We start from the raw sequence: 26,830 nt of genomic DNA on the forward strand, positions 1-26,830 counted from the left end.
ACATACAAACTCAGACCTAAAGACAACTTCACCAGATGGCTGCCCACCCCCATAACTCGTCACCCCCATAAATACAGGCAGCCCTCCTATCCCCACTCCCCGCTACACCCCACCCACACTGAAGCATGCGCTGCGCCCAGTCCCTGGTGACCCCAGCTGACAGCGCCCAGCAAGCAGCTCCCGGACATGCCGGCCTCTCCCTGTCTCCACCCCGTTTGCAAACTCCAGGGCGCCCTGGCACCTGAGAGCGACGCCAAGGCAGGTGTGTGTGTGTGTGGGGGGTCCCATCAGGGTCGCAGCCGGTCACCTCCTGAGTGTCCAACCCTGTGCCTAGAGCAGGGGCAGGAAGCATAGACACCGAGTCATCCAAATCCTTTGCTCCTCAGAGCAGAGAAAAATCCCTGATCCCCGACCCCTTCCACACCTGCGCAGGGAGAGGCTGAGGTCACTCCACTACCAGCCAGGGGGGTTCTAAGCCGCTTAAAAGCCACCCCCAAAACTCCGCACGCAGCCAGTCGCATCCCACAGGGGAGAGCCTACGGGCTTGCAGCGGGAAATGGCGCAAAAGCAGGTCTAGGTGGGCTGGGGGTGGGAGGGAAGGGGACCCGCAAGGACAAGCACCCCAGAAAGGCCAGGCAGGATGATGCCGGAGACTCCCTTACCTGATTTCCTCCTGGAGCTGCCATAGTCTCTGAAAAAGAAGCAACAACACACAGACATGGTCAGGGCTGTGCGGAGGAGCCAGGGGGCTGCGGGGCTGCTGCGGGCGCCCACGGGCCGGCTGCTCATGTGATCCCCGCGGCCGGCCAGCAGCCGCGCGCTCCGCAGCCGCACGCGCCGCACCGCTCCGCAAAGCACCGCACCGCGCGCTGCGCCTGCCCGTGGGGTGGCCCGGCCCGCGGGATCGGCCGCCCCGCCCCGCCCCACCCCGCCCGCGGCTGGCCCGGAGGCTCCCCACCCCGCTCGCGTCCCCGGCGTCTCCCAGTTCCTCGCCAGCGCGGGGTGGCTAGGCAGGTTGTCACGCACTTCGCGCACGGGGAAACGGAGGCACCTCCGGGTGTTATGGGGCGCGCAGGCCCTGCCTAGTCTTTCCCGTTCCTGCATCACGCCCTGGAGGCCTCAGGCCCCTTCTGGAATGTGTGTCTGCACCTCCCCTAGTCCTCCTAGGCCCCCCAAAACTCCCTCTGTCCTGCCAGCTCAGGCAGCTCTGATAGCCTACTAATGATTCCGGACCACTCTGGGGTCCAGTGGTCTAGAGGTCACACCGCTGCCAGCTGGCTGTTATGTTAGTTATTGGAGGCTGAGAACCTGGGGGGCTCTAGTGGGGGTGCAGGGCAGGGTAAATAAGGTCAGAAAGGTAAAAAGAAACTCAGCTTCTCCAGCTAGCATAGGTTCCAGTCTTCTCTCTGCAACTGGCCTGACTCAGTTAACAGCCCAGTCTGACCCCAGGGCTTCCCTGGGGACAGAAACCAGCAAGAGAGAGTTTGTTGTTGTTGTTGTTGTTTATTTTTATTTTAATGGGCAGGCACACACTGGGTGATGCTCAGGTCTTACTCTAGGCTCAGCATCCAGGAATCCCTCTTGGTGGAGCCCAAGGCACTCTCTGTGGTTCAGGGGGTCAAATCGAGGCTCCCTTGCAAGGGAGTGCCTGCCTGCAGTAGGCTCCAGCCCCAGGAGAGTGGATTCTTTCTCATAACCTCCTCCAGGGCTTTTTCCGTCCATGTTCAGCCTTCAGGCACTTCCCAGGCCTATCAGCAGTAGGTGCTAGTATTCAGGAAGGAGCCCAGGGCCCTCATGATTTCCTGACCTAGCTGGGGAAGCATCCCAGCACTGGCTCCACAGTAGTAAGTGTACGCGTGTGGGGTCCCAGTGGGGGTGCAGTGCAAGGTAAATGAGGTCAGAAAGGGAAAAAATCAGTCTCCAGCTAGCACAGGTTCCAGTCCTGTCTCTGCAACATGCACACACATGCGCACAGACACACACACACACACACACACACACACACATACACACACGCATGCACGCGCGCGCGCGCGCACACACACACACACACACACACACACACACACACACACACACACACGGGAAAAGTTTCCTTGGCGAGACGAAAGGAATGCCAACAACCTCTCTGGCTACTGAACTGGCAGCCCGATGGCATTCTGGGCTAGCAGGTTTTGGGGGAAGAGCCTTGAGACTCATATTTTGAGTTGGGGGCAAGCGGAGTGGAGGGTGGCATCTATCTAGTTCTGAGGTGATGTCTCTGGGAACCAGGACAAGGGCGAGATCCTCCTGCCAGGCTTTGATTCTTCCCAGCTTGGACTGAAACCCCAGAGAAGGGGAATGTGAGGGTACATTCCCATAGCCCTGGGCACCCCAGAGGGCACCCACACCCTCCATGAAAAGGGAGTTTGCCCTTATGCTGTCTGACAGGCTGGAACACAGGCTCAGCTCTTGCCAGTGGCTGGGCTTGGGTGTTGAGAAACTCCCAGGGAGAAACCAGTATGGGGGACACGGAGTCTCTTCATGGCCCAAGGAAGCAGTAAAGGGTTAGTAAGGCCAGATAATTCTGTTCGTGTCTCTCCCTAGCCACATGGCTCAAGTAGGGCTACCTGTCTTCTGGGACAGCAGAGCTGTGTCCACAACATGCCCAGGTGCCTGGCTCTGAGGGGGTGTTTGCAACATGCCTGGGTGCCCAGCTCTGTGGGGGTGTCTGGGACATGCCTGGGGTACTTGGCTCTAGGGATATCCCGAGGATGGATTGTGCTGTGCTGTGGTTCCAAACTTGCCTCCTGAAGAGCTAATTCCCATCTTTCTGCAGATGGAGGAAAGGGAAGGGCAACATGGGGAAGGGAGCCCCCACTTTCCAGGGTGGACACAGGAAGTGCAGCTGTTGGAGCTGAGATTCTCTCTGGCCGCCAACAGCCTGGGGAAAGGGGGGATACTGGTGGTGCTGGGAGTCATGCCCGGTCCACCTGGTCACCCACAAATAGCCTGGGAAGACACCTCTACTCCTTCATTACAATCCAAACTGGGGGTAACCCAAGAAGCACTCTAATACCTGCACCATCACCCCCACTAGGCCCAAAGCATCCCTAAGAATTCCCATCGCTCAGTAAGAAAACTGTGTTCACAGGGGACAGAAACTTCCAGACCAACCCCTGGCCTTCAGCAGTGCATCACCCACCTGGGTCTTCTGAGGCCCACAGGTATGCCCTTGTCAGGCAGGAGAGTTTGGGGAAACAGATAGGCAGGTGGGGGTCATGGTGGTGGGTGAGACTCTGCCCCGAGCAGGAGGGCTGGAGCTGCAGAGGCTGTGGGGGTCAGGGGAGTCCCCAGAGCAGACCATGCTGTCCTGGGGGAGGGGCCATGACTGGGCTGCTGGGCTGGCAGGCGGGCACACTCCAGGGCACATAGCACTTGGTGTATGGGCACCACCCAGAGGAAGCCTGTCCAGGCGGGCACCTTCTATCTGGCATATTTTTAGCTGCTGAATATGTGAGGAAGCAGCTTAAGTATCAGGCTGGGCCTTTCCTGCCCTTTCATACCAGGTGTGGCCGGGAGCAGACAGGGAATCCCCAACCACACCGCAGACCCTCTGGGGGCCCTGAGTTGCTACTGAAAGCCCTTGATCCACCCAGGATAAGGCTCCCCAGAGCTCAGGGTCCAGCCCTCAGTGATGAGCTGCTGAATCACTATCTCCCTGGAACCACAGGAAGTATCTCCTCATTGATGGCCCACAGCCTTGGGTGCTGTGCCCAGAGCTGGCTCCTTTAGGACTCTCAGCCTTATGTGCTCAGGGGAACCCAGACCCCAGGACTTAGACCCTAGCACTTTGAAGGCTCAAACCAGAAGTCTGAGACTATCCTCCATACTCTGGTGGGGGGTAAGGCAGGTACATCTGCATCTCCACCCCAATTAATTTTAAAAATTTAGGGGTGGGTCTGGAGAGATAGCACAGTGGTAGGGCGTTTGTCTTGCAAGCAGCAGACCCAGGATCAATAGTGGCTCGAATCCTGGCATCCCATATAGTCCCCCATGCCTGCCAGGAGTGATTTCTGAGCACAGAGCCAGGAGTAACTCCTGGCAACTGCCGAGTATTGCCCAACAACCAAAAAAAAAAAAAAAAAAAATTAGGGGTCTCCCAAGTGATGCCAAGGAAGTCTGGGGGCCCCAAAGGCAATTCTTGGCCAACCAGGTCCTCAGTTTAGGACATGGGCCTTGGATGTGGTGCTGCTCCAGCCAGGGGACCTGGGATACTCCAGCAGTGCTCGGAGCCTCCAGGACCACACCCTAAGGTGGTTGGGAGACCACATAGTACAGAGATCATGCTAAGGGTATGTCCTCTGCTCTGTACTCTTTCTTGACCCCTGACCTGCCCCAACAGAAATGGGGACTCAGGGGACTGGAGTGATGGTACAGAGGGTAAAAAAATAAAAGGTGCCTTGCATAGGGCTGACCCCAGTTTGATCCTGGGCACAGTATTGGTCTGCTGAGCCTATCAGGAGTGGTCCCTGAGTGCAGAGCCAGGAGCCAGCGTGAGCACTGCTAGGTGATTAATAAACACAAGAACAGGGACTTTTGCCCATCCCTCGGGTGGGGCTCGGCTCAGCCTTCCACATAGGGGCACATCTCTGGAAGCCCAAGGGCTCTAGCTTAATGTCTACCGCCTGCTGCTAGCTGGGTCCTCGGTCCATTTCTCCTCTCTGTAGAACAAAGATGTCACCTAACTTCAGGGTTGGGGGACCATGAAACAGCTGTGTATCATGCAGGGCACAGAGATTAATAAGGATTCTTTTTTTTCCCTCCCAACCTTGATCCGGTCTCCCAAATGCCTGTTTGAACATGTCCCTTGTAGGACCCTCAGACCAAAGGAAGGAGTAATAAAGACCCATCAGTATGGGGCACAGAGCTGGGTCTGGAGGAGCAAGGGTCCAGCCTATTTTCAGCGCAGTCTGTCCATCTCCATCTGTCCACGGTCACTCCCTACAGAACAACTAAACAGGGTGCAAGTGCCACAACCATGCTTTGGGGATGACACGGACCTATGGGGGTGAACTTGCTCTGGAACTTCACCCCTGAAAGAGTGGCCTGCTCAGAATCACAGGGAAGACTTGCAACACTCCCTACATCTTCTAGGGTTACCCAGAGGCTCCCCAGTTCCTAGGGGCACCCAGAGGATCCAATTTGCCTTACCTCCTCCCCACTCCCATTTTCCTGGCTGACACATGTGAGACCCCCTGCCAGAGCCCCAAAGAGCTTGTGCTGGAGACAGTGAAGAAGGGAGACCCTAAAGGATCTGGGACTTCAGTGCAGGCAAGGAGCCAGAGGTGGTGGTGACCCACTTTACGGAGGGGAACACAGAGGTCTTAAAGGCTGCCACTGCTTGACCAGGCTAGACAGAAGTTCCCAACACTTGGGGCTGAAGAGATAGCATGGAGGTAAGGCATTTGCCTTTCATGCAGAAGGACGGTGGTTCGAATCCTGGTATCCCATATGGTCCCTAAGTCTGCCAGGAGCAATTTCTGAGCATGGGACCAGGAATAACCCCTGAGCGCTGCCAGGTGTGACGGAAGGAAGGAAGGAAGGAAGGAAGGAAGGAAGGAAGGAAGGAAGGAAGGAAGGAAGGAAGGAAGGAAGGAAGGAAGGAAGGAAGGAAGGAAGGAAGGAAGGAAGGAAGGAAGGAAGGAAGAAGAAAAAGTTCCCAACACAGAAGTGACACCCACTAGGCTATGGGGTGATGGGAGGACACACTCCTGTAGAAGGGACCCTGTGCAGGGAGTGGATGGACAGCTGGGCCAGGTGCCATGAAGGGCCCAGGGCCACCAGCTGGAGCACCCCCTACTCTCCAATTTCATCAGGGACAGCCAGGCACACACAAGCAGGAACCTGAATTCCGTGTCTGATGTTCTTGCCTTCACATCTGCGGGTTGACATGGGCAAGGTAGGCAGGATGCCCATCTGTGGGGCCTGTAGTGACCTTGAAAGGTCACCTTGATCTTGGGGACAGGTGTTGTGAGATGTGGGCTCTCCAGGTATGTAATGCAAGTGAGATCATTACCGACTGACTATGAGCACGTTCTCAGCTCCTGCTGGAGTTTGTGTGGGCACAGGAGACATGACAAATGCTTCTCATCTGCAAATCTGGGGTGAAACTGTAGTGACCAAACTCCAAAGAAAGGGCAAGAAAGCTCACATTTGCTGACAGTTCCTGTTGCAAGGTATGGCAATGATCATAGTCTGAGTGCAGAGAGAGTGCATCCCAGGAAGCAGGTCACCCAAGGTGGCTTCCTGAAGGAGGAGGCCTGGAAGGGCTGATTCCATGGAGAAGTGACAGCTGGGAATGCTCCCCAGGAACAAGCAACTGTGTGGAGGAGGGTGGACATGCAAAGGGACAGGCAAGGGATGACCAGTAAGGGGCTTTATGCCCGGAGTAAAAGATAGAAAGTTCTGGATCAGGAGTCCATGTGGTCAGCACATTGGTCAGGAGGTGAGGGTGATCGAACACCAGGGGTGGAGTTTGAGGTGGTGACCAGTGTAGGAAGGAGGCTCCAGGCTGAGGCCAGGACTGAGCACAGTAGGGAGAGAACAGAGGAAGTGAGGAAGACCAGGAGGTCTAGGATTGTTTCACATTTAGCCATCTTTGTGTCTTCTGTCTGTGTGCCTCTGTGGTTTGTCTGCTGTCTGTGTTTCTGCTCTTTGTGTCTGATGTTTGTCTGCTGTCTGTCTGCTGTCTGTGTGTCCTTGTGTATATCTGTCTTCTACCTGTTATCTGTCCTTATGTGTTTCCGTGTGTTTGTCATCTGTCTGCTGTCTATGTGTCTGTGTGTCTGCTGTCTGTGTACCACTGTGTGTGTGTGCTGTCTGTGTGTCTGCTGTCTGGGCTGGGATGTGGGCACCTGACTACAGATCTCTGCTTTAAAGACATACCAGTCTCACTCTCCATGTGCCATCCTCGCCTACCTCCTAGTTCTCCGGAGCCTGCAGAGCTGAGTCTAAAATCCAGATAGAAGGGTTTATACATGTCAGAGTCAGGCCAGAGGATCTGAGTGAAGGGGCTGGTTCAGCTGAGGGCTGGGGAATGTTGGCCCTTGGCCCCACTTGGCCCTTGCCTGGTTTCTGTTCTGGCTTTTGAGCCATTTGCACGAAGATCCCCAGGGCAATGGCCTGCAAGGAGGGGGGGGTGAATGAAATGCCTGCATAGTACCCACCCCCCCATGCCCTGAGCTCAACTGGGGTTCTGAGGGCCCCTGTGTGCACTGAGAACCCACCCTTCTCCCTTCTCCACAGGGCTCTGCTTTTCAAGGGTTCGGAGAATGGACCCCATTGTGGTCACAGACAGTCCGGAGAGGCCGGAATTCCTGCCCCAGGCACAAACACTGACTGACCCACAGAGGGAAGGGGGAAGGGGTTGGGGCCAGGCTGACCGAGGCTGATGCAAAGGCCAGTGCAGACCCCAGAAGTCTCTCCAGCACTTCCTGCTCCCCAGGAATCCCAGCCAGTGTCTGCCATGGCTCCAGCCCTGCTAAAGGACAAAACTGGCACCATCTGGGCAGAGACCCTGTCGTGGTCCAATGTATAGCATGGGGGCCTGGTTGGCACTAACTCTGCAACCCAGCCCAGCTCATCCATGATGGCAGCTGGCGCTATCCCTGACTCCCTAGACTGAATGTAGGGCTGGGGGTGGAAATATGACAGGGGCTGCTCAGGGGCTACTCGGTGCCAGGGTTGACCCCAGCAGTAGCTGGGATGCCAGGACCAGACCTGAAACTAGGCACCTCACATGCATCACACTAGGGAAGTCCCAGCAGGTCTCATTCTCTGGGCCCTGACATCTCCCTGTGCAGGAATGAATTCCAACCCACCCGGCTCATGGCTCCTCATGTGGCTCATCTGCAAGGTCACTCCTGTTCCTCTCTAGAGAAGGGAATCAGAAAGGGGTGCGGCCTGCCCAGAGTAACACAGTGTGAGGGACAGGGACAGGACCTGAGCTTTGGCAGCTTTGGTCAGGCTGTAGCTGGCTGGGACATCAGGAGGTGGATGAAGCTGGGAGCTCAAAAGAAACCAGTGTCAAAAAGAAAAAGAAACCAGTGACCCCAGGATAAGAACACAAAAGCCCTGAGCCCTTCAGTTCCAGGGGTCACAAGGTCTCATGCTTCAGGGACCACAGAGGCCAGGTGGCTTCGAGTCCAGCATAGTCAAGCCTCATCCATCTGTCTGTTAGTCCTGAGTGGTGTTATACAGGCTCCCTGGGGGGTGAGGGAGGGGACAGGAGTGCCTTGGTGAGGTCCCCCCAGTCTCTGATGCCCATTACACCTGAGTGAGGACAGGGGGTTTACTGCCCCACCCAGAGATGATTTTTTGTTTTGTTTTGTTTTGTTTTTATTTTGGGTCACACCCAGCAGCTCTCAGGGCTTACTCCTGGCAGGCTTGGGAGATCATATGGCAGGGGTCTCAAACTCATTTTACCTGGGGGCTGCAGGAGGCAAAGTCGGGGTGATCCTTGAGTGCAAAGTCAGTAGTAAGTCTTGAACATTGGGGGGTGTGACCCAAACAACTAAAACAAAACAAAACAAAAAAAGATTCCTCTAGGGCAGGGCCACAAAATGTTGTATGGAGGGCCGCAAATGGCCCACGAGCTTCGAGTTTGAGACCCCTGCCATATGGATATGGGGATTCAAACCGCCGTCCTTCTGCATGCAAGGCAAATGCCCTACCTCCATGCTCTCTCTCCGGCCCCTGGGGGTGACTGGGGGTGATCTTTGTACTCAATAAAAATGGTAGTTTTGGCAGGCAGAGAGGGCCATGCTATGTAGAAGACTGCCAGACTACATGTGGTTCACCCTCAGCCTGGTCTGGATTATTTCTTGTGCAACCCTGATTCAGACCCGTTCACCTGGGGCTGGAGATACAGCGCATGGGGTGGTTTTACAGCAGGAGACTGCCCTGTTGTCTAGCAGCTGCCAATGATGAGGCCCAACACTCGGGGGCTTTACAGACCTGCCAGTTATGGGCCCATCTGATCTAAGATCTCTAACCCCCAAGAACGCTGCCTGAGTCCCTGAGTGTGACCTCGGGAGGTGGCTCACGGTGCCCTTTCCTTGGGGTGGGCATCAGCCTCTCCTCACTTAGTCTGAGTGTCCTATGGGGTGCCTATCTCAGCCCCCCTGAATCAGCCCCGACTGGTCATCTGGAGAGGCTCAAAGCATTGCTCTTGGCTACCAGTCTCCATCACCCTCCTAGAGGCCTGGGAAGGGTCAAGCATGTCCAGACCAGGATGAGCACTTGACTCCAAATCCAAAACTCTTGGTCTAGATCTCACCTGTCTGGTGGCATCAGGCCAGGCCCTGGCCTTCATTTCTGCAGTTGGACTGACTAAAGAGCGCGTGGTGTGACAGCTCTGAGGTCCAGGGTGCATGTAGCATCTGCCTTCCTGCCATCCTTGAACTTATCCAGGACAGCTGAGCATGTCTCGGGGGTATTATATGGAGCGACCTTGACCACCACAGTTAGTGGACATCCATCTTTTCACCGCGACCATGTGCCATGCTGTGTGCTGTTTTACTGGAGGACCCCCCCCCTACAGTACTTGGGGCCATGGAGGAGGTCATGAAGTGCCAGGAGTCAAAGTCAGGGTCTTGAGCATGCCAGGCCTAAACCCCAGCCCTCCAAGCCAGCTCCCTGGCCTCTACAATTGCCTCATCTTTGTCTTTTTGGTTTCGATTTTGAGTCATACTCAGTGTACTCTGGGCCTACTCCTAGTTAGGCTTAGGGACCCGATGTGGTGCTGGAATTATAGGGGGCAGGTCTATCATGTCTATCATGGCTCCGTGGTCACATGACCTCTGTGTCTGGGGAAGGAGTGTCTAGATAGACCCACAGACCAATGACTAAACGTGCAGTTTTCTGTAAAGTGCCTGAATGCCCGAAATGTGGTGGTGGAGAAAGTCTGTCCCTGACACTGGCCTGCGCCCTCTGACCTGTGATTCAGGGGGCAGGTGAGGGAAATGAGCAGAGAAGTTGAGGCATAGCAGACCTGCAGTCCCAGGTTGCAAAGACTTTCTGTGGAATATGGGATGAGGTCTGAAGTGGACACCCAATTGGATGGACCGTATCATCAGGGAAGGTGCCCACCCTGCCTAGTTGAGTTGGTGCTTTGGAAGCCAGGCAGGGCTTACCTTGGAATTGTCCAAAAACTTTTGGAATTGTCCAAAAAACAGAGCAGCTCAGGAGGGTAGGAATGCCCCCAAATATATGTGCCCCTCTTTTCCCATGATCAAACAGAAAAGCTGAGTGTTTCTGGCTCTAACACTGACACTGAGCAGTTGTGTTTGGGGTGGGGGAGGACATACATCAGAGGCGTGGTCTCCAGAACTGGGGAGGGGGAGCTCCCAGCATACAGAGTGCAGCCCTGGCTTCAACCAGGCACCTAAATAAATAAAATGAGTAAACTGCATATGATAAAAGTTTTGTTTTGGGGCCACACCCAGTGGCATTCAGGGCTTACTCCTGGCTCTGCACTCAGAAATAGCTCCTGGCAGGCTCAAGGAACATATGGGATTACAGGGATTGAATTTGGGTCAGCTGCAAGGCAATTTGTAAGGCAAATGCCCCACCTGCTGTGCTATTGCTTTGGCCCTCATTAGGTTGTCTGAGAAGATGCCTCTCTCATTCACTGAGCACTAAGCAGGCCAGGCCCTGAAGGGTGGAGAGCCCTAAGCAATGTCAACGGAGTTGGGGGGCTGTTTGTGGGGATGGGGCTGTGTATAGGAGTGAGGTTGTGTGTGGGCGACATCTTGGCTGAAAGGCCCTGAGCGATGTTCTCCGTAAGCTCAGATCCCAGGAAAAAGTGCAGTTGAGGTGAGTGTCTGTGTTCTGGTGCCCTGTGTTGGAGGCTGCAGTTCTGTGTCTGTGTTGGGAAGCTGTTGTCTTATATTGGGGGCTGTTGTTCCAGGATGGTGGCAGGGAGCAACCTTATGTTTATGGAGTTGCCAAGTGATGATCGGTTTGTGTTAGGTGGGTTTGGGGTTGTTTCCAGGGCTCTAACTTCTGGAACCTGATTCAGGGCTGTATCCCTGTCAAGTTCACATCTCTGACAGTTTCTGGGGGCTAGCTCTACTGGAGTTTCCAGAACCAGCCTCACTGTGCTGTCTGGAGGGTGCGGGCAGCTTCTCTGAGAAGCATAAAGCCCTCTGGGTGCTCTGGGGCCAGTGTTCTCTCAGAATAACCTCGAGGCCTTGAACCTGCAACTCTCCAGGCCTGGGGTCCTGTGAGAAATCTGAATTTTCCTCAAGGAGGGGCCCAGTGGTCCTCTCCACTGTCCTCACCCTCACACTGGGCATTGCCATAGGACTTGATTGATAAATTCCCCTGTGGCTGGTGTTATGGTCAAAGGGGTGCAGATGCAAAGAAAAGGCTTTGAGCCCAGACTCTGAGCTGAGACATGAGTAAAACAAGAGTGAAGCGTCTTCATCTGCATAAAGGCCGGAACCTTATAGAACTGCACAAAAGCCTGATTACCAAACAGGGCAGCTCAGGCTCAGGGCCCCGCTGGCCCATGTCAGGATCCTGTAATCTGCTTCGCGATCACAAGGTGGAGCCATACACACACAGATCCCAGGAAAGGGTGAAACGGAAGCGCGTCTCCCTTAAAGCGGTGGTTCTCAAATCGTGGGGCTCGCCCACCAGGGGGGGGCGCGAGGCTCCGTGAAGAGGGGCGCGTTTGACCTCGGCAAACACTGTCATAACAAGCTAAGCCCCGTGTTTATGTCTCTGGAGCTGAGAGTTGCTGTGTCCTGCTTCAAACCCCGCTTCGGAAAGCTATGCATTGCAAAACGTCCTCATTGTAGCCATTAATCCAGACATCACCTCTGATCAAAAAATCAGCTCAAATTATTTTATATATTTTTGTTTTGCAGGTTAAAGTTTTTTTTTTAATAAAGATACTATTTACAGTCACGCTGGGGGTGTGAAAAATGTTTTCTTCTTCCTAGAGGGGCATGACAGAAAATAATTGAGAAGTATTGCCTTAAAAGGATGCTAAAGGCTGATCAGCCTTGGGACAAATAAGGCCGGACACTAACCAGCTGCCTGTTTCCATGAACACCTTCTGTTTTCAAAGCCATCACCAAGCCCGGCTGTCACAGGGTCAATGGATACTGACAGGGATTCAGACACAAACAGTGAGGGACCTTCTGCCCTTACTTGATGCTAAAGTAAGAAAAGGTGAACAACTGCCCACATATACGGGCCCTGGAGCAGCTGAGCAGGATTCAGTGAAGTGAAGGGCAGGCCAGGGAGTCTCCACTCTAATTCCCAAACTCCCAGTCTCTGGGGGCTTGTGAGGGTGAACTCAGGTTCCTGATGCTCCTAGGCCTGGTGAGGGAGAGGCAGTCATCCTGTAGTCCACAAGAGACTGGTCCATTCACAGATAGGGTCTGGGCACCAGGAAGGGCACCAGGAAGCCTATCAGTTTCCACTCACTGGTCTTTTGCTCCAGGTCTGGGCTGAAGAGAAGATCCTGTCAGTGAGCACTATGGTGGCCTAGAATTCTGGGGCCTTAAGGGCACAGCCACACTGCCCAGGGGACCAGTTGTTACCAATAGGCAAACTGCTGGTCACAGGGGTTGGTTATACCAGCTCACAACCTCAGCCTGGCAGCAACCTGACTAAATCCCTGGCAGTGGGGCCCTGGCAAACAGTGGTCAGGGGCTGTCCCGGAACACGATGAGCCAAGGCCTGTTCTGGCACACAGTGGGCCAGGGTTGTCCTGGCATGGCATGGGTAAGAGGTTGTTCTAGCACAATGTAAGTGAGAGGGTGTCCTGGTACAGAATGGGTCAGAGGCTGTGCCAGCCCCAGTCCATTCCCAGCTCAGGGTTCTGTGTGGCCAGGCCTTTGGGATGGCCGCCTCCCTTCTCAAAGGCATGTTGGGACTGTCCAGGACAGGACAGAAGGCAGGGAGAGGGTGGTGGGGCAGACCCTGGCCAGAGGGCTCTTTGGGCATGTCAGAGCACAGACAGCTGGTATCTGGCTAGAGTCTCTCCCACCCAGGCCCCAAGAACATTGGCCCATTGTTCTGGGCCATAGCAGAGGGTGGTTCTGTGGCCCTGGAGCCCGGAACAAAAAACCTGTTTAACAAGGCTCCTCCCATGCAATTTCAAGAATTTGGTTGGGTTCTGGGTGGGCCTGAGTAGAACAGTCAGAGCTGGGAGGAGGAGGCTCTCAGTCAGCCCCAGTGTGGGCAGAGAAAGGGCCCTGGAAACATTGCAGCCCCAGACCATTGGGATAGTCCTACCTCAGGATGTCTGAGAAGGAAAGGAGTGGATCTGACATGGAGGACACTGGTATGAGCCAGAGGCTCATTTCCCTTTCTGATCTTCTTCCTCACAGTGTGTGCACAATCTACACATGTCACACAATCATTCTACATCATACAGACATGTATCACACATCATACATTTATTATACACATCACACACATGTGTCTACCTATGTGCCCATATCAGTCGCATGTACATTCTCACAGATGCATATACATACATCACACCTTCATACAATCTCACAGACACTTATCTACATGCACACACATCACACACAGATGCATTAGACATAGACACACATGTGCATGCACACACACAAGTGGGGCAGAGAATATTTCACCTGGAACATTCTTGAGAGGGACTGACAGGCTAAGCAGCAAATTCTATAAAAAAAAGGTACGTGTTGGGGGCTGGGCGGTGGCGCTAAAGGTAAGGTGCCTGCCTTGCCTGCGCTAGCCTAGGACGGACCGCGGTTCGATCCCCCGGTGTCCCATATGGTCCCCCAAGCCAGGAGCGACTTCTGAGCGCTTAGCCAGGAGTAACCCCTGAGCGACAAATGGGTGTGGCCCAAAAAACAAACAAACAAACAAACAAAAAAAAGGTACGTGTGAGGAGAGGGGTCTCTGAGCAGAGAGGTGTAGGGATAGGTGTAGGGCTCTTTTCGGGGGCATGTTCAGCTGCAGGAAGAGCCAGAGCAGAAGGATGGGCAGGGGACGGTGGCTGGCAGATGTGAGAGGCAAAGCAGGAGTGAGGGAGGCCCAAGGGCCAGAGCAGAGCCCTGCAGGCATGTTGAAATGTTTTTCCATGGGGCTGGAGTGACAGCACAGTGGTAAGATGTTTGCCTTGCATGCAGTCGACCATGGAGGGACCCAGGTTTGATCCCTAGCATCCCATATGGCACCCCAAGCCTGCCAGGAGTGATTTCTGAGTGCAGAGCCAGAGCACTGCTGGATGTGGCCAAAAAAATAAAAACAAAAAACAAAAAAAATAGATGCCTTTTCCTTCCACCGCTGGGCAACAGGGCATGGGGAGCTAGACAGTGAGGGGCGACTCATGGAGGAGGCTGAAAGATAAAGCGGCCTGGCCCAGGCAGCAGCAGGGGGGCTGGGATATGTAGTCGAGGCCCAAAAGATGGGCCACAGAGATCATTGGACTGATGCACTGACACAGCCAACTGTGGGGGGCAATCCCCAGCACCCCAAATCTGGAGCGATCCTGGAGTGCAGAGTCAGGAGGAAGCCTTGAGACAGCTGGGTATGGTTCCAAAACAAAACAAAAAGAAGCCTGATGAATTCTCCTTCTCTTCCTCCTCCTCCTCCTGAGCCAGAGGGGCTATTCCTCCTCTGTGCTCAGGAGTGGCCACTAATGGTGCTCAAGGGACCCTGTGCTATGTGTGCAAGTGTCTTAATCTTTGTACTATCTTTCCAGGCATTTTCCCCCAACAGCCGTGAATTCAGAGAGGAGCAGCCATACATAGGACACAGGGTGTGACAGAAGCCCTGACTGGAATAAAGCCAGGATTCTTTTACCCACTGCAACAAGACAGATCAGCCAGGGGACACCGCTGTATAAGGGCAGGCTAGGGCATGAAGTCTTTCTGGGGGCTGGGAGCCCCATGATTACTCTGTGCTAGTGTCATCAAGGGGGCATCTTTGACCCTCTTTCTAGAACATTCTTTCTAAGTGGGTCAGCTGTCTAGAATCTAACTTCTTTTTTTTTTTTTTTTTTGCGGTTTTTGGGTCACACCCAGCAGTGCTCAGGGGTTATTCCTGGCTCCATGCTCAGAAATTGCTCCTGGCAGGCACGGGGGACCATATGGGACGCTGGGATTCAAACCGATGACCTTCTGCATGAAAGGCAAACGCCTTACCTCCATGCTATCTCTCCAGCCCCTAGAATCTAACTTCTTAAACTGTGCCAATTACCCTTTGGTGGTGGTGGTGGTGGCGGTGGTATGTATGTGTGTGTGCGATGTGTGTGTGTGTGTGTGAGAGAGAGAGAGAGAGAGAGAGAGAGAGAGAGAGAGAGAGAGAGAGAGAGAGAGAGAGAGAAAGAGAGAGAGAAGACAGACATCACTTAAAGAGAAACATGGTTTAAAATAAATGTCTTGGGTCAGAGTGGTAGCACAATGGATAGGACATTTGCCTTGCATGCATCCAACCCAGGTTCAATCCCCAGCATCCCATATGGCACCAGTGGTGTTGCCCCAAACTCAAAAATTAAATGGATAAATTTTGTGATTTATTTTCATATATGTCTGATTTGTACCAGGATTATATACCTGACTATCAAAGTTGCATGGTATACCAGGCATGCAAAGGGGCTGTGATGGGAGAAGTTGAGGCAGAGCTGCTGAAGAAGACCCAGTGCTACAGTCCAGGGCTGGGTGGGCCCAGGGAGGCCTGAGTGCTAAGATCAAAGTCCAGGTGTCCCCTACCACCCACACTGGGCACAGTTGCCCCCACTGTGCCAGTCTTAGCCCCTGCCCTGGCAGTGTACTGAAAGAGGAACTGATGGTTCTCTGCACGCACACACACACGCACACACACACACACACACACACACACACACACACACACACACACACACACACACAAGCTCTGATCACTTGATAAGCTGCTCTCCAGTCGCCCTAGTCAAAATATGCTGTTATAGGCTGTTACCTGACCCCATGTTTATGCTTCGGGATGGAGAAAGGGCAGCGCCTCAGCCTCCCAGCTGAGATCACCTGTGGGTCTGCATAGGACATGGCCTGTCTCTGCAGCTCCTGGAGGCAGAGCAGAAGCAGAAGCCTTCATGCTCTAGTCTATAATTCCTCCCCTGCAACTAGGAAGGGCTCAGGGTCAGGGTTACCTCAGCAAAGAAGCAGATAGTAACCAGAGAGAAAGGGAGGGCGTTTGCCTTGCACATGGCTGACTCAGGTTCTATGCCCTATGGTCCCAAGAACCCTACCAGGAGTACTTCTTGAGTGCAGAGCCAGGAATAAGCCCTGTGCACTACTGGGTGTGCTGGGAAAGAGAGGTGGTACAGAGGTAAGGCATGCATGTGATCCACCCCCAGCACTGCATGGTCCCCTGCACCACCAGGAATGTGCTTTGAGCATAGCCAATCATGATCTAAAGGCTGTTCCCCACCTCTAAGAAAAAAGAAAGAGGAAGATCTTGACATGGTGGGCTAAAGGCCAAGTATTTCTCAGTTCTTCCCCCATACCAGCCAGGCCTGCAGAGAGGCAGGCACAGAGCCGCTCTCCACTCTGCCCTATGCCTGTCAAGCACTTCCCTTGTGCCAAGACCCTACCGGGGAACCTCAGAGAAGCCACAGGTGCTGGATGGTTGCAGGGGTCTCAAACTCGCGGCCCGTGGGCCGTTTGCGGCCCTCCATACAACATTTTGTGGCCCTGCCCTAGAGGAATCTTTTTTTGTTTTGTTTTGTTTTAGTTGTTTGGGTCACACCTCCCAATGTTCAAGGCTTACTACTGACTTTGCACTCAAGGATCACCCCGACTTTGCCTCCTGCGGCCCCCAGGTAAACTGAGTTTGAGACCCCTGGTTGGAGGGTTTAACTTTAGGCATGGGAGACCAGGAAGATCAGCAGGCAGTCAAGGCTGAGCTGTGGGTATAGGATAACAGTTTGAGAGGCCCGTGCTGACCCTGGCACAACCCCTGACATCCTTCCCGCTACAGTGACCAAATACCACTGTTCTCCAAGCACTTATTGGAGGCTTCTGAGAGGCACTGAGAGTGCACTGGCCCACATGAAGAGAAATGGGGGGGAAGAGAGATGGGGGGAAGAAAGAAAGAGAGAGAGAGAGGAGAGGAGAGGAGAAGAGAGAGAAAAGAGAGAAGAAAGAGAGAAGAGGAGAGAAAAAGAAGAGAGAGGAGAAACAAAAAGAGAGGAAAGAAAAGAAAGAAGAGAAAAGAGGAGAAAAGAGAAAGAGAAGAGAGAGAAGAGAAAGGAGAGAGAAGAGAGAGGGGAAAGAGAAGAAAGAGAAGAGAAGAAAGAAAGAAGAGAGATAAAAGAGAGAGGAGAGAAAAGAAAGAAGAGAAAGAGATGAGAGTTAGAGAGAGAGAGAACCAGACAGCATCAGGGATCTGGGATCAAGCAATAGCCCGTCACAGACACGGCAGCTGCCTAAGTTCAGGAAACTCTCCAAGGTCTCCGTTTCCTCCAGGCTGCTACGGTTCATAAAATGCTACACGCAGGAGCCAAGCATTCCGCACATTGGTGGTTACTTTGATGGTGATTATAAAATCTGCTGGAGCGGCTCGGGGCTGCTGAGTTACTCAGCGTGGACCTGCAGCCTGGTGGCACCTGCAGTTCAGCCAGGAGCTTGGCACACGAAAGAGAGTGGAGGCTACTGGCATCTGGGCAGTCAGCACTGTGCTTTCTGTCAGCACCTCTGCCCCCTGAAACAACCTGTGTGTTTGAAACAACTCACTTGAGAGCCTTGCTCCCCAGCCCTGAGCTGAAGGGAAGGAGGCGAAGGCTTGGGCTAGGAGAGACTAGCAAGGAATAGTCGGCATTCCTTTGGCCCTAGTTTGGGGCCTGTGTCCCACATTCTGAGCCTTCAGGCTGACCTGAGCACTAAAGAGTTCATACCCTTTCAGAGAGGCTAGAACCATCACTTACTCTTTTGGAGGATTGACATCTTCTGGTCGGGCCTCAAAAAAACGAAAGACTTCATCACACTGTGAGATGTGAGGAGGCAGCCGGACTAGTGCCTGTGGAAGACAGGAAGAAAGGATGTTAAGTTTAATGAGACCATGGACAGGAAACCCAAATTGGTATCAGCTTGGACCAATGCAAATAGGAAAGATTCCACCCACCAGGCAATATAGCAACAAAGCAGCTAACTAAGCCATTTTACAACCATCCATCCACTCAACTATTTAAGCATTCATCTAATCATCTACCTAACCATCCAACCAGCCATCCACCTAACCTAATAGTCCATCTAACTGTCCATCCAGTTGTCTGCCCATCCATCTCTACCTATCTACCCCCATATCCTCTTCGGTAACTGAGCAGGTCATTAACAAATCAACTATTAAACATAACTAATCAGTAAATAGAAATAGTGTAAGAGTTAAGGCACTTGCCTTGTAAGCAGCCAAGCAGGTTTGAGCCTTGTCACTGTATGGTCCCCTGAGCAACACCAGGGGTGGCCCTTCCTTTATAAGGATGACTCTAGATCCCTAAGCCCAGAGCCCTCAATATATTGATTCCTGCCTAAAGAATAAGCACAAGACCCTGAGCCAACAAGTCCAAGTTTTATCTCACCAACCCATTCCTCAAACACTAACACTACAATTGATCATTTAATGACAAGTTAGCCATTCTACCAAGGACAAGAGGGTACTCTGACAGAGTTTGATTGGGCCTAGGAGAAATGGGAAGGAGGGTTTAGAGAAAACCTGACAGGACTTCAATATCTCAAGTACTCTTCAAAATATTGTTGTCTGTTTGATTTTGGTGTGTGTGTGTGTGTGTGTGTGTGTGTGTGTGCGTGCGCGCGCACGCTCAGGGTTTATTCCTTACTCTATGCTCAGAGATTACTACAGGCAGAGCTTGGGGACCATTTGTGGACAGAGATCGGACCCAGTCAGTTGCATGCAAGGCACGTGCCTTCCCCACTGTGTTACTGCCAACTCCACCCCCTTGAAATACACTGTTTTATCCTTTCTTATACAGCATCTGGCACATGACAGCTATTTCATATATCTTGCTCCCCGTTTGCCTCCCAGTTTCTGGTACATATTTATGTGTGGTTTTCTGTATGTCTAAAATAAAAGGAATTTACTTTGGCAAAAAATAATAAAGTAGACTGACGTAATCAGGTGGGGCCATGTGTGTGTGTGTGTGTGTGTGTGTGTGTGTGTGTGTGTGTGAGAGAGAGAGAGAGAGAGAGAGCTGGAGGGTGTGGGCAGCTCCCAAGAAGGTGTGGTGGGAGGTGGGGTGGGGGCTGTGGGGCTTGGAGAGCACAGAGGGGAGGGGGTCTCAAATGGGAATCAGGGGCCAGTGGGGAGCCTGGTTCAACAAGGGGATGCTGGAAAGTGGGGGTCTGGGGTGAGTGGGTGCCAGAATCCCTCAGCCCCTGCAGCCTGAATGGTCCACAAAAAGAGCTCACCACAGCGTGAGGCCCTGGAGTCAACTTGAAGCTGAAACAGTGGAAGAGCCTGTGATCCTAATAACAGGCTTAGCACAGCCAAGGCTGAGCCAAGGGAGAGAAGCTGAGATGGCAGATGGGGATGGGTCAGTGATAGACACTAAGGAAGCGGTAGCCACACACACCTGGCCCCTTCCTGGGTGCCTTGTGGCATCCCTGAACTGAGTACACAGTCCTCAGTGCACACAGTCACTGAAGCCCTCATAGCCATGTGGATGGGTAGGTCTTATCATCACAGATAGACCAGGAGACAGGGAGACCCTGCAAAGGCTGGGCAAGAGTTGATATAAAGCTCCAAGCATGCTGGACCCCCACTGCCTATCTGGCAGCAGAGTCCCAACTCTCTGGATAGGGTCTGGCCCTGAATGGGTCCCAGGTCTGTTCTTGTTTGAACATCTACAGAGGAAGGGAACACCCACTTGGTGTGGACTGAGCACTGATACCTGCATGAGGCCGACTCACACCCGCCTGGGCCAGAAGAGACACCAACCAACTGGAGAGAGCAGAACAGACAGCAGCTGTGTCTCTCCTGATACTTTCTGAGGGTCTCCCTCATATCTCTCTCTCTCTCTCTCTCTCTCTCTCTCTCTCTCTCTCTCTCTCTCTCTCTCTCTCTCTCTCTCACACACACACACACACACACACACATGAACAGTGGGACAGGCAAAAAGGAATCGATCACTGCAGGAGTCACTGCTCCATACCAGGCCTGGTCTCAGCCCCTCCTCGCAGCAAGACTGGCCAGAGGGCACCCCTGACCTGAGCAAGGTGTGGATGAGTCTCCTGGGCCTATGGGGGGACGATTCTGTCTCTGGTGTGGGCAGAGACCCCAGGGCCGACAAGCCACAACAGCAGGATGCCCTGTGTTCAAGCAGCAGGAACAGGCCGGCCCCTACATGTGCAAGTTATCAAAGAACATGCTTATGCCTGTCACATGTGCTTCCTCCCTGGGCAGGGCAGAAGGAAGGGAAAGAAGAGAGAGACAGAGATAGGAGGTGAGAGTGAGAGAGAGGGACACAGAGGGAGAAAGAGGGACAGAGAGACAGAGAGGGAAAGAAAGAGAGAGGAAGAGAATAAAATGTTTGAGACTAAGACAGAGGAAAGGAGAGAGAAAGAGGGAGGGGAGAGAGAGAAAGAGGGAGGAGAGAGAGAGAGAGAGAGAGAGAGAGAGAGAGAGAGAGAGAGAGAGAGAGAGAGAGAGAGAGAGAGAGAGAGAGAGAGAGAAGCAAATTAAGACCTGGGTGGGGCAGAAGGGTTTCTGGAAAAAGGGCCTGTAAGGAAGGAGTGGAGGGGTGGATTGGGCATGTTGAGACCAGGGTGAAGCTGTCCCCCAGGACCTGTGTCCAAAGCATGCCAGGCAACTCCCTCCTAACAGAGCAGGACACCCGCAGCCCTGGCACCTGGGTGAGCACAGGGCTCTTCACACAGACAGACAGACAGACAGACAGACAGCAGCATTCTGGGGGCCGAGGGGCATGACAAAGAGGCCATTGGTGGAAGCTTCTAAGTAACAAGAGCCTGAGGGGAGCCACATGAAGAGCTCGACTGTCCCCTTTCAGGCGCACAAGAGACATAGTCTGGGCAGCACCCGCAGACCTGCTGCCAGGCACAGCTCTGGCCAAAACCATTTGGCAACCAGTCCTCAGGGCCTGGGCTCTGAGAAGCCTCCATCCAACCATCTGAAAGTGGCACATGGAGCCAGATCCCTGGGCATTTCTGGCAGTATGACCCCCCACTCAGCTCTCAAATCCTGCCCCTAAATTCTGGGGAGGGACTCTGGGGAGTGTGCGGTGAGGGTCTGGGCAGGCGAGTGTGGACTTATGGAGTCCTAGCTCTGCTGGGCATAGGCTGTGTGATGTTGAACTTGAGAGTCTATGTGCCAATTGCTGGGGGAGGGGCACATTCATGCACATCTGTTAGATTACACCTTATTTTCCCAAAACAAAGATCATCCCTGGTTCCTTGTACTTGTATCTATTTGTTTACAACTTGGTTTTACCCCCACACAGAGATTGTCTTACATGTAAATGTGGACAGTACTGGCTCAAGATAGCCTGAGTATCTGTCTTCATTGTGTCCTTACTGCGTCACCTGGGGATGGTCTCTCAAAAAAACCTACATTTTGGCAGGCAGCTCGCTCTCAACATGGGGTAGAAAACTGCCAGATTACATGTGGTTCAGCCTCAGCCTGGCTTGGAAATTTCGTGCAGCAATTCTGCTTAAGACCCCTTCACCTGGGGTTGGAAATGCGGTGCATGGGGTAATTTTACACACATAAGTGATAGGTTTTTTTTTCCCTCAGTTTCCCCAGAAACAACAACCATGACCCAGGCCCCCTCTGTGAGTAGTAAGAACAAACACTGAGAGTGGCACATACAGGGACTCGATGCTTCAGGAAGCAGCAACCTCATTGGCAGCAAGGACCTGGTTGATCTACAGAGCCTGGAGAGCCGAGGTGGGGACTCTAGTGGAGAGAGGGGGTCCTGGGGAGGGGTGCTGCCAAGCAGCAAATAACAACCCCTTCTTCTGGGCATCTGGGAAGAGGTGACTGGCATGAATGTTTCTAGGGAAAAGGACCAGCAGGGACATTCTTTCCTTTTAATTTCCCTAGCCAGGGACCCCAGACCCAGGAGCCCCCCAGGACTGCTTCCCAAAAATCACAGCACAGGGGCACAAGTGTTGGCCTCGGCTCACCAGACATGTCACCCTGACCCTGGCCCTCCTCCTTTTTCATCTGCAGAGCTCCCAGGATCTCCCTTGCAAGCACAGGTGATGCTGGGGTAGGGACTTTGTGGTCAAATGGTAACTGGACCAGCTATTTCCATGGCTGAGACATATTCTGGATCCCTCGATTTGATCTTCTGGGTGTTTTTTTGTTTTGGTTTGGTTTGGTTTGGTTTTTGGTTTTTGGGCCACACCCGGCGGCGGTGCTCAGGGTTTACTCCTGGCTACCTGCTCAGAAATAGCTCCTGGCAGGCACGGGGGACCATATGGGATGCCAGGATTTGAACCAGCCAACTTGGGTCCTGGATTGGCTGCTTGCAAGGCATACACCGCTGTGCTATCTCTCTGGCCCCTCTTCTGGGTGTTTTTTTTTTTTAAACAATGCCCACAGGTAGATCTGGAGGTGCAGGTCTGCTGGTGACCAGGGACATTAGGTTCACACACATGATGGGGGATAGAACTTTGGCCCCCTTCTTGCTAGGCACGTGTTCTTCCTCTTGTTTTATCTCAGTAGCCACTGAGATCCGTTCTCTTTCAGGGACCCTCTGGCCAGGCCTGGGATCCCTCTGCAGTTGAACAACAGTCAAGCCCTATTTGGGGCCCTGGATCCAGAGAAAATCTCCCTGAATAGCAGAATAATAGCAGTAAGCTGAGAGGTCGAGATGATAACCACGGGGAAATGTTTGATTTGGTTCAGGAGAAACCCTGCCAGTATAAATTTCACATGCAGAAATGGGGTAAAATTTCTCCACATAAACTTGGGGACCCAAACCCCTGAAGCATATAGAGCTTACACTTGTTCACGAGATGAAAGCCTCCAATTTTGCTGAGGCCACAGAACCATTAAATATTAGCTGCATAAGCATGCTGACCATTAAATTAATTTATGGAGTTTAAGAAATACCCCTTTTGATGGACAGCCGGCTCTCAAGTGCCACATAAAACAATCACCTGGCAACACTCAGTAAATTTTCCATGACACCACTTCATCTGCTCCTCCTCCATTTCCAATGAAGGCTGAGAGGGGATAAAAGCCCACACTGCATGGCGTGACTGGCCAATCAGCCAGGGTAGGGGCACCAAGGTTTAGGGAGACTGTGTGCACTTTTGCTGATATTTGCTGTATCTGATCATCTGAACTGCTGGCTGCTCCATGAGCAGAGCCAGCTTCATGGCGTGGGGTGTGTGGGAATCCCTGGCACACCTCAGACCCAGAGCCCACACTCTCCTGCAGGTCCAGAGGTGTTGACCAGCCAAACAGAGAAGCTTGTACGGGGGTCTGTGGATAAAACTCCCAGATACAGGCTCCAGGATATATATGTTGGATGTCCGAGGACAGCTGGAGATATGGAAAGGACTGGTCCTTTCACACAGCACACAGCACACAAAGTACAAGGGTGAGGAGCGAGGCAGGCAGTGAGGATGAGAGCCACTGGGCAGCAGAGCCAGGAGGCGGCTCTGACCCTGAACTGCTGGTGGGTCTGTCCCTAACGACCATTCCAAGCTCACGTCCAGGACAATCAGACGACAGAGCCCAGCCTTCCCTATCAGCAGATGAAAGGTCATAATATCCCCCCACCGCCTTTTATAGTGCAGCCTGGGAGATGGTGTGGTGACACCTGCTAGATGCTTGGTGCCCGCTGCCCTCACTAACCCTAATCAAGTTAGGGATCCCTAGCACTTAAAAACTTTCCCCAGCCATCAATAGTCACCAGCCACTGGGGCCTCAGTGCTCTTGAATCTGATCTTGATTCCGGAATTTGTTCAAAGCTGATTCCTGGGAGATGTTATCAGTTTCCTCTCTGCAGAGCTCCCCCCTCATACCCCCACCCCCATGGATGCCCGGGGAGCTAACAGCTTGAGAGAGCCATAAATTCTGCAGCTGGACAACCCTCCTGCCCTCTGCCCTCTCCTCCATTAGCTTTGCCCATTGGCTTAACTTCTTGGGGATAAAATAAAAAGACATCAAAGCCCCTGGTTGTCACTATCAACTGAGCTGGAAATGTTAAATGCTCCTCACAGAGAAAAATAAATATTGATCCGAAGAAGGGGAGCGTTAAGCGGAAGAGAATTCATAACCCAGCCTTCCTGATAAGAAATATGAACAGAGAGAATCTACTTGGTCACAAGCTTCAAACCTAAGATACTGGATGAAAGAGCTTGAACTTGGGAACAGCAGTTAATACAATTTAGCAACTTATTTCTTAGAGAGGCACAAAGATGCAGAATTCGGAAGTGTTATCGCAGAAAGAAACCTGATGATAACAGTGCCACAGAGGGGCCGAGCACTGAGCTAGCTACCCTCCTTATCACAGACCTTTCGAGAACTTAGCAAGAGAGCTGTTCCTCTATGCCTGATTCACAGAGAAAGAACTAGAGCACAGAACACAAAAAGCAATTTGGTCAAGGTCACATGGCTAGGAGGTGGGGCACTGGGATTCTCACCACTCCAAGCACTCCTGACAAAACATTATCCCACATTTTTCTCTCCTGAAGATTTTTGTTTATTTTGGGGCCACACCCAGCAGGGATCAGGGGCTACTCTCAGCTCTGTACTCAGGTCTGGAGATATTCAGGGAACCATGCAGTGCAACGGGAGCCAACCCAGAATTCCTACATGTGAAGCTCATATTCAGCCCTCTCTTAGCAAGCTCTCTCCAGAGGAAGTTTTGTTTAACTAAGAAATTCTCTCCCATTCATATCCATGATGGTCAGAGGAAGCATGAAATTGTTCACTCTCATGATGGTGTAGCCAACCACTAGCCCCACTGGGCACTCGCTTTGTGCCACACGGAGCTAGCTGTGTATGTGTCAGACACATCTCCTAGAGATGGTCCAGGCACAGTTCTCCTGTTCTCTCTAGAGTACAGATGGGAAACTGAGGCTCCAAGAAGTCAAGGAGCCAGCCCAAGTAGTGAAGTTCTGGGAATGGGATTCCAAGTGGTCTGGACTCACAGAGGCTTTGTGCCAGGAGACGGAGGCAGAAGGTTCTAAAGCCCTCTGTGGTTCTTATCTTCATTCTGACAGTAGGCTCAGTTCTCTACACTGCTGTGGGCTTTCCTGTCCATACCTTAGTACCGACTGTATGTGTACATGTGAGTCTGTGTATGAATATTCAAGATGTACTTTGCATGAGAGTGACTCTGGCCATGTGGCCAAAGGAGTTCAAACCACACCAAGTTGGTGGATGTGGCTTCCTTTCTTTGACCTATATTTTCAAAGTCTCACTAGGTCACCTGGACTATACCTGATGATGTGCAGGAGGCCGTGACATGCCAGGGATGGAACCCCGGACTCCATGCTTGCCAGGTACAGGCTCCTGTCCATTGAGCCATCTCTCAAGCCCTTATAATGGTTTCCATTTTGCACATGGTGCTTTGCCAAAGTTAGTTCTGGCTCTGCTCTCAGGAATCACTCCTAGCAATTCTCAGGGGACCATAGAAGACGGCATGAATTGAACCCAGGTAGGCTATGTGCAAGACAAGTATCCTACCTACTGTTCTATTGTATCCCAAGAGGAGAATTTTATACACAGACTTTTTTTTTTTTTTTAAATTTTTATTTTTAATTATGAGAACAAGGGTGCAAAGAAAGAGGACAAGGTAAAGTTACAGTGGAAGGACAATCACCCATAACATAATTCTCAGAAGTCCCCTTGCTGATATCTTAACTTTGAAATTTCAGCCAAAGAACATTAAGATAAATAAGACAGAATCCATGTACAATTACTTTGTTCCTCAAGTCCCCAGATTGTAACCCATTATAATATTTCTTAACAGTACACAAGGCAATCTAAAGCCATAAAACTTACGTAACTCCTTAAACATTACAGGCATAGTATTTTCTTACATATCCATATACATGCATATTAGCGTAAGTTAACCTCAAATTTTAAGTGAGTTCTTTTTAAGGATTAGAGTCAAAGGAGCACAGTAAAAATGGTGTTAGAGTGGCAATTGTTGTTTGCATAGGCCCACCAAAATATGAGGGACATGGAAAGAAATAACGTTGGCCTAAGTATACACAGACTTTCTGCCCGACACATACCACCCTACACCCCCTTACCCGGCAGTACTCATCAATGGGCTTCAGCCTCTTCACAGCGACATCCCGGATGTGGCTTCTCCGGAACAGGATCTTCCCTGGAAGAAAGACAAGACACTCATGAGCCGAGTGACAGTAAATGAGGGGGCCGTGAACTGTGACTTTCACACTCCCTACTCCATGGCCTTCTCGGTTGTTCAGTGGTCACCACCTGCCGCTATCCTGTCCATTCACCAAGGAGATGGCAAGGAGAGATCACCTCTCTGGGTGGGCAATAGCATCCCAAGGCTGAAGGTCCAGGAAGGCTCAGGCAGAGGAGAAGCCCTGGAGCTGCCATCTTGTTCTGGTCACCTCGTCTGGGCAGAATGGCAGGACCAATGCCTGACCTGGTTGGTGTGGACCAATTCCACAACAACACACAAGTACAAAGACTGCCCAGTCCAAAGGCCAAGCTCTGTTTTCAGCCCCATCCCTCCTTGAGAAACTGTCATTCTTTCTTGCCAGACAGGAAGATCCTATTTTTAGGTTAAGTGACTGACTACTTCCAAGGCAGCCAAAGGCCAAGAGGAGCCTGTGTG

The 26,830-nt window shown here is 52.3% G+C and overlaps 1 protein-coding gene across 2 annotated transcripts in view; it reads right to left on the bottom strand.

Annotated features, from left to right (window-relative positions):
• The window catches only part of SH3PXD2A (SH3 and PX domains 2A), a 209,086-nt gene that overhangs the window by 61,392 nt on the left and 120,864 nt on the right, over nt 1–26,830 (bottom strand). For both annotated transcript variants that reach the window (XM_049790804.1, XM_049790805.1), the window contains exons 4-6: nt 26,274–26,350; nt 17,948–18,039; nt 663–691 (exon numbers count right to left, since the gene is read on the bottom strand). In XM_049790804.1, coding sequence (XP_049646761.1) covers nt 663–691; nt 17,948–18,039; nt 26,274–26,350 — 198 coding nt within the window. The remainder of the gene's footprint in view (nt 1–662; nt 692–17,947; nt 18,040–26,273; nt 26,351–26,830) is intronic.

The sequence above is a fragment of the Suncus etruscus genome, chromosome 17 (assembly GCF_024139225.1).
Source record: "Suncus etruscus isolate mSunEtr1 chromosome 17, mSunEtr1.pri.cur, whole genome shotgun sequence".
Taxonomy (NCBI): domain Eukaryota; kingdom Metazoa; phylum Chordata; class Mammalia; order Eulipotyphla; family Soricidae; genus Suncus; species Suncus etruscus.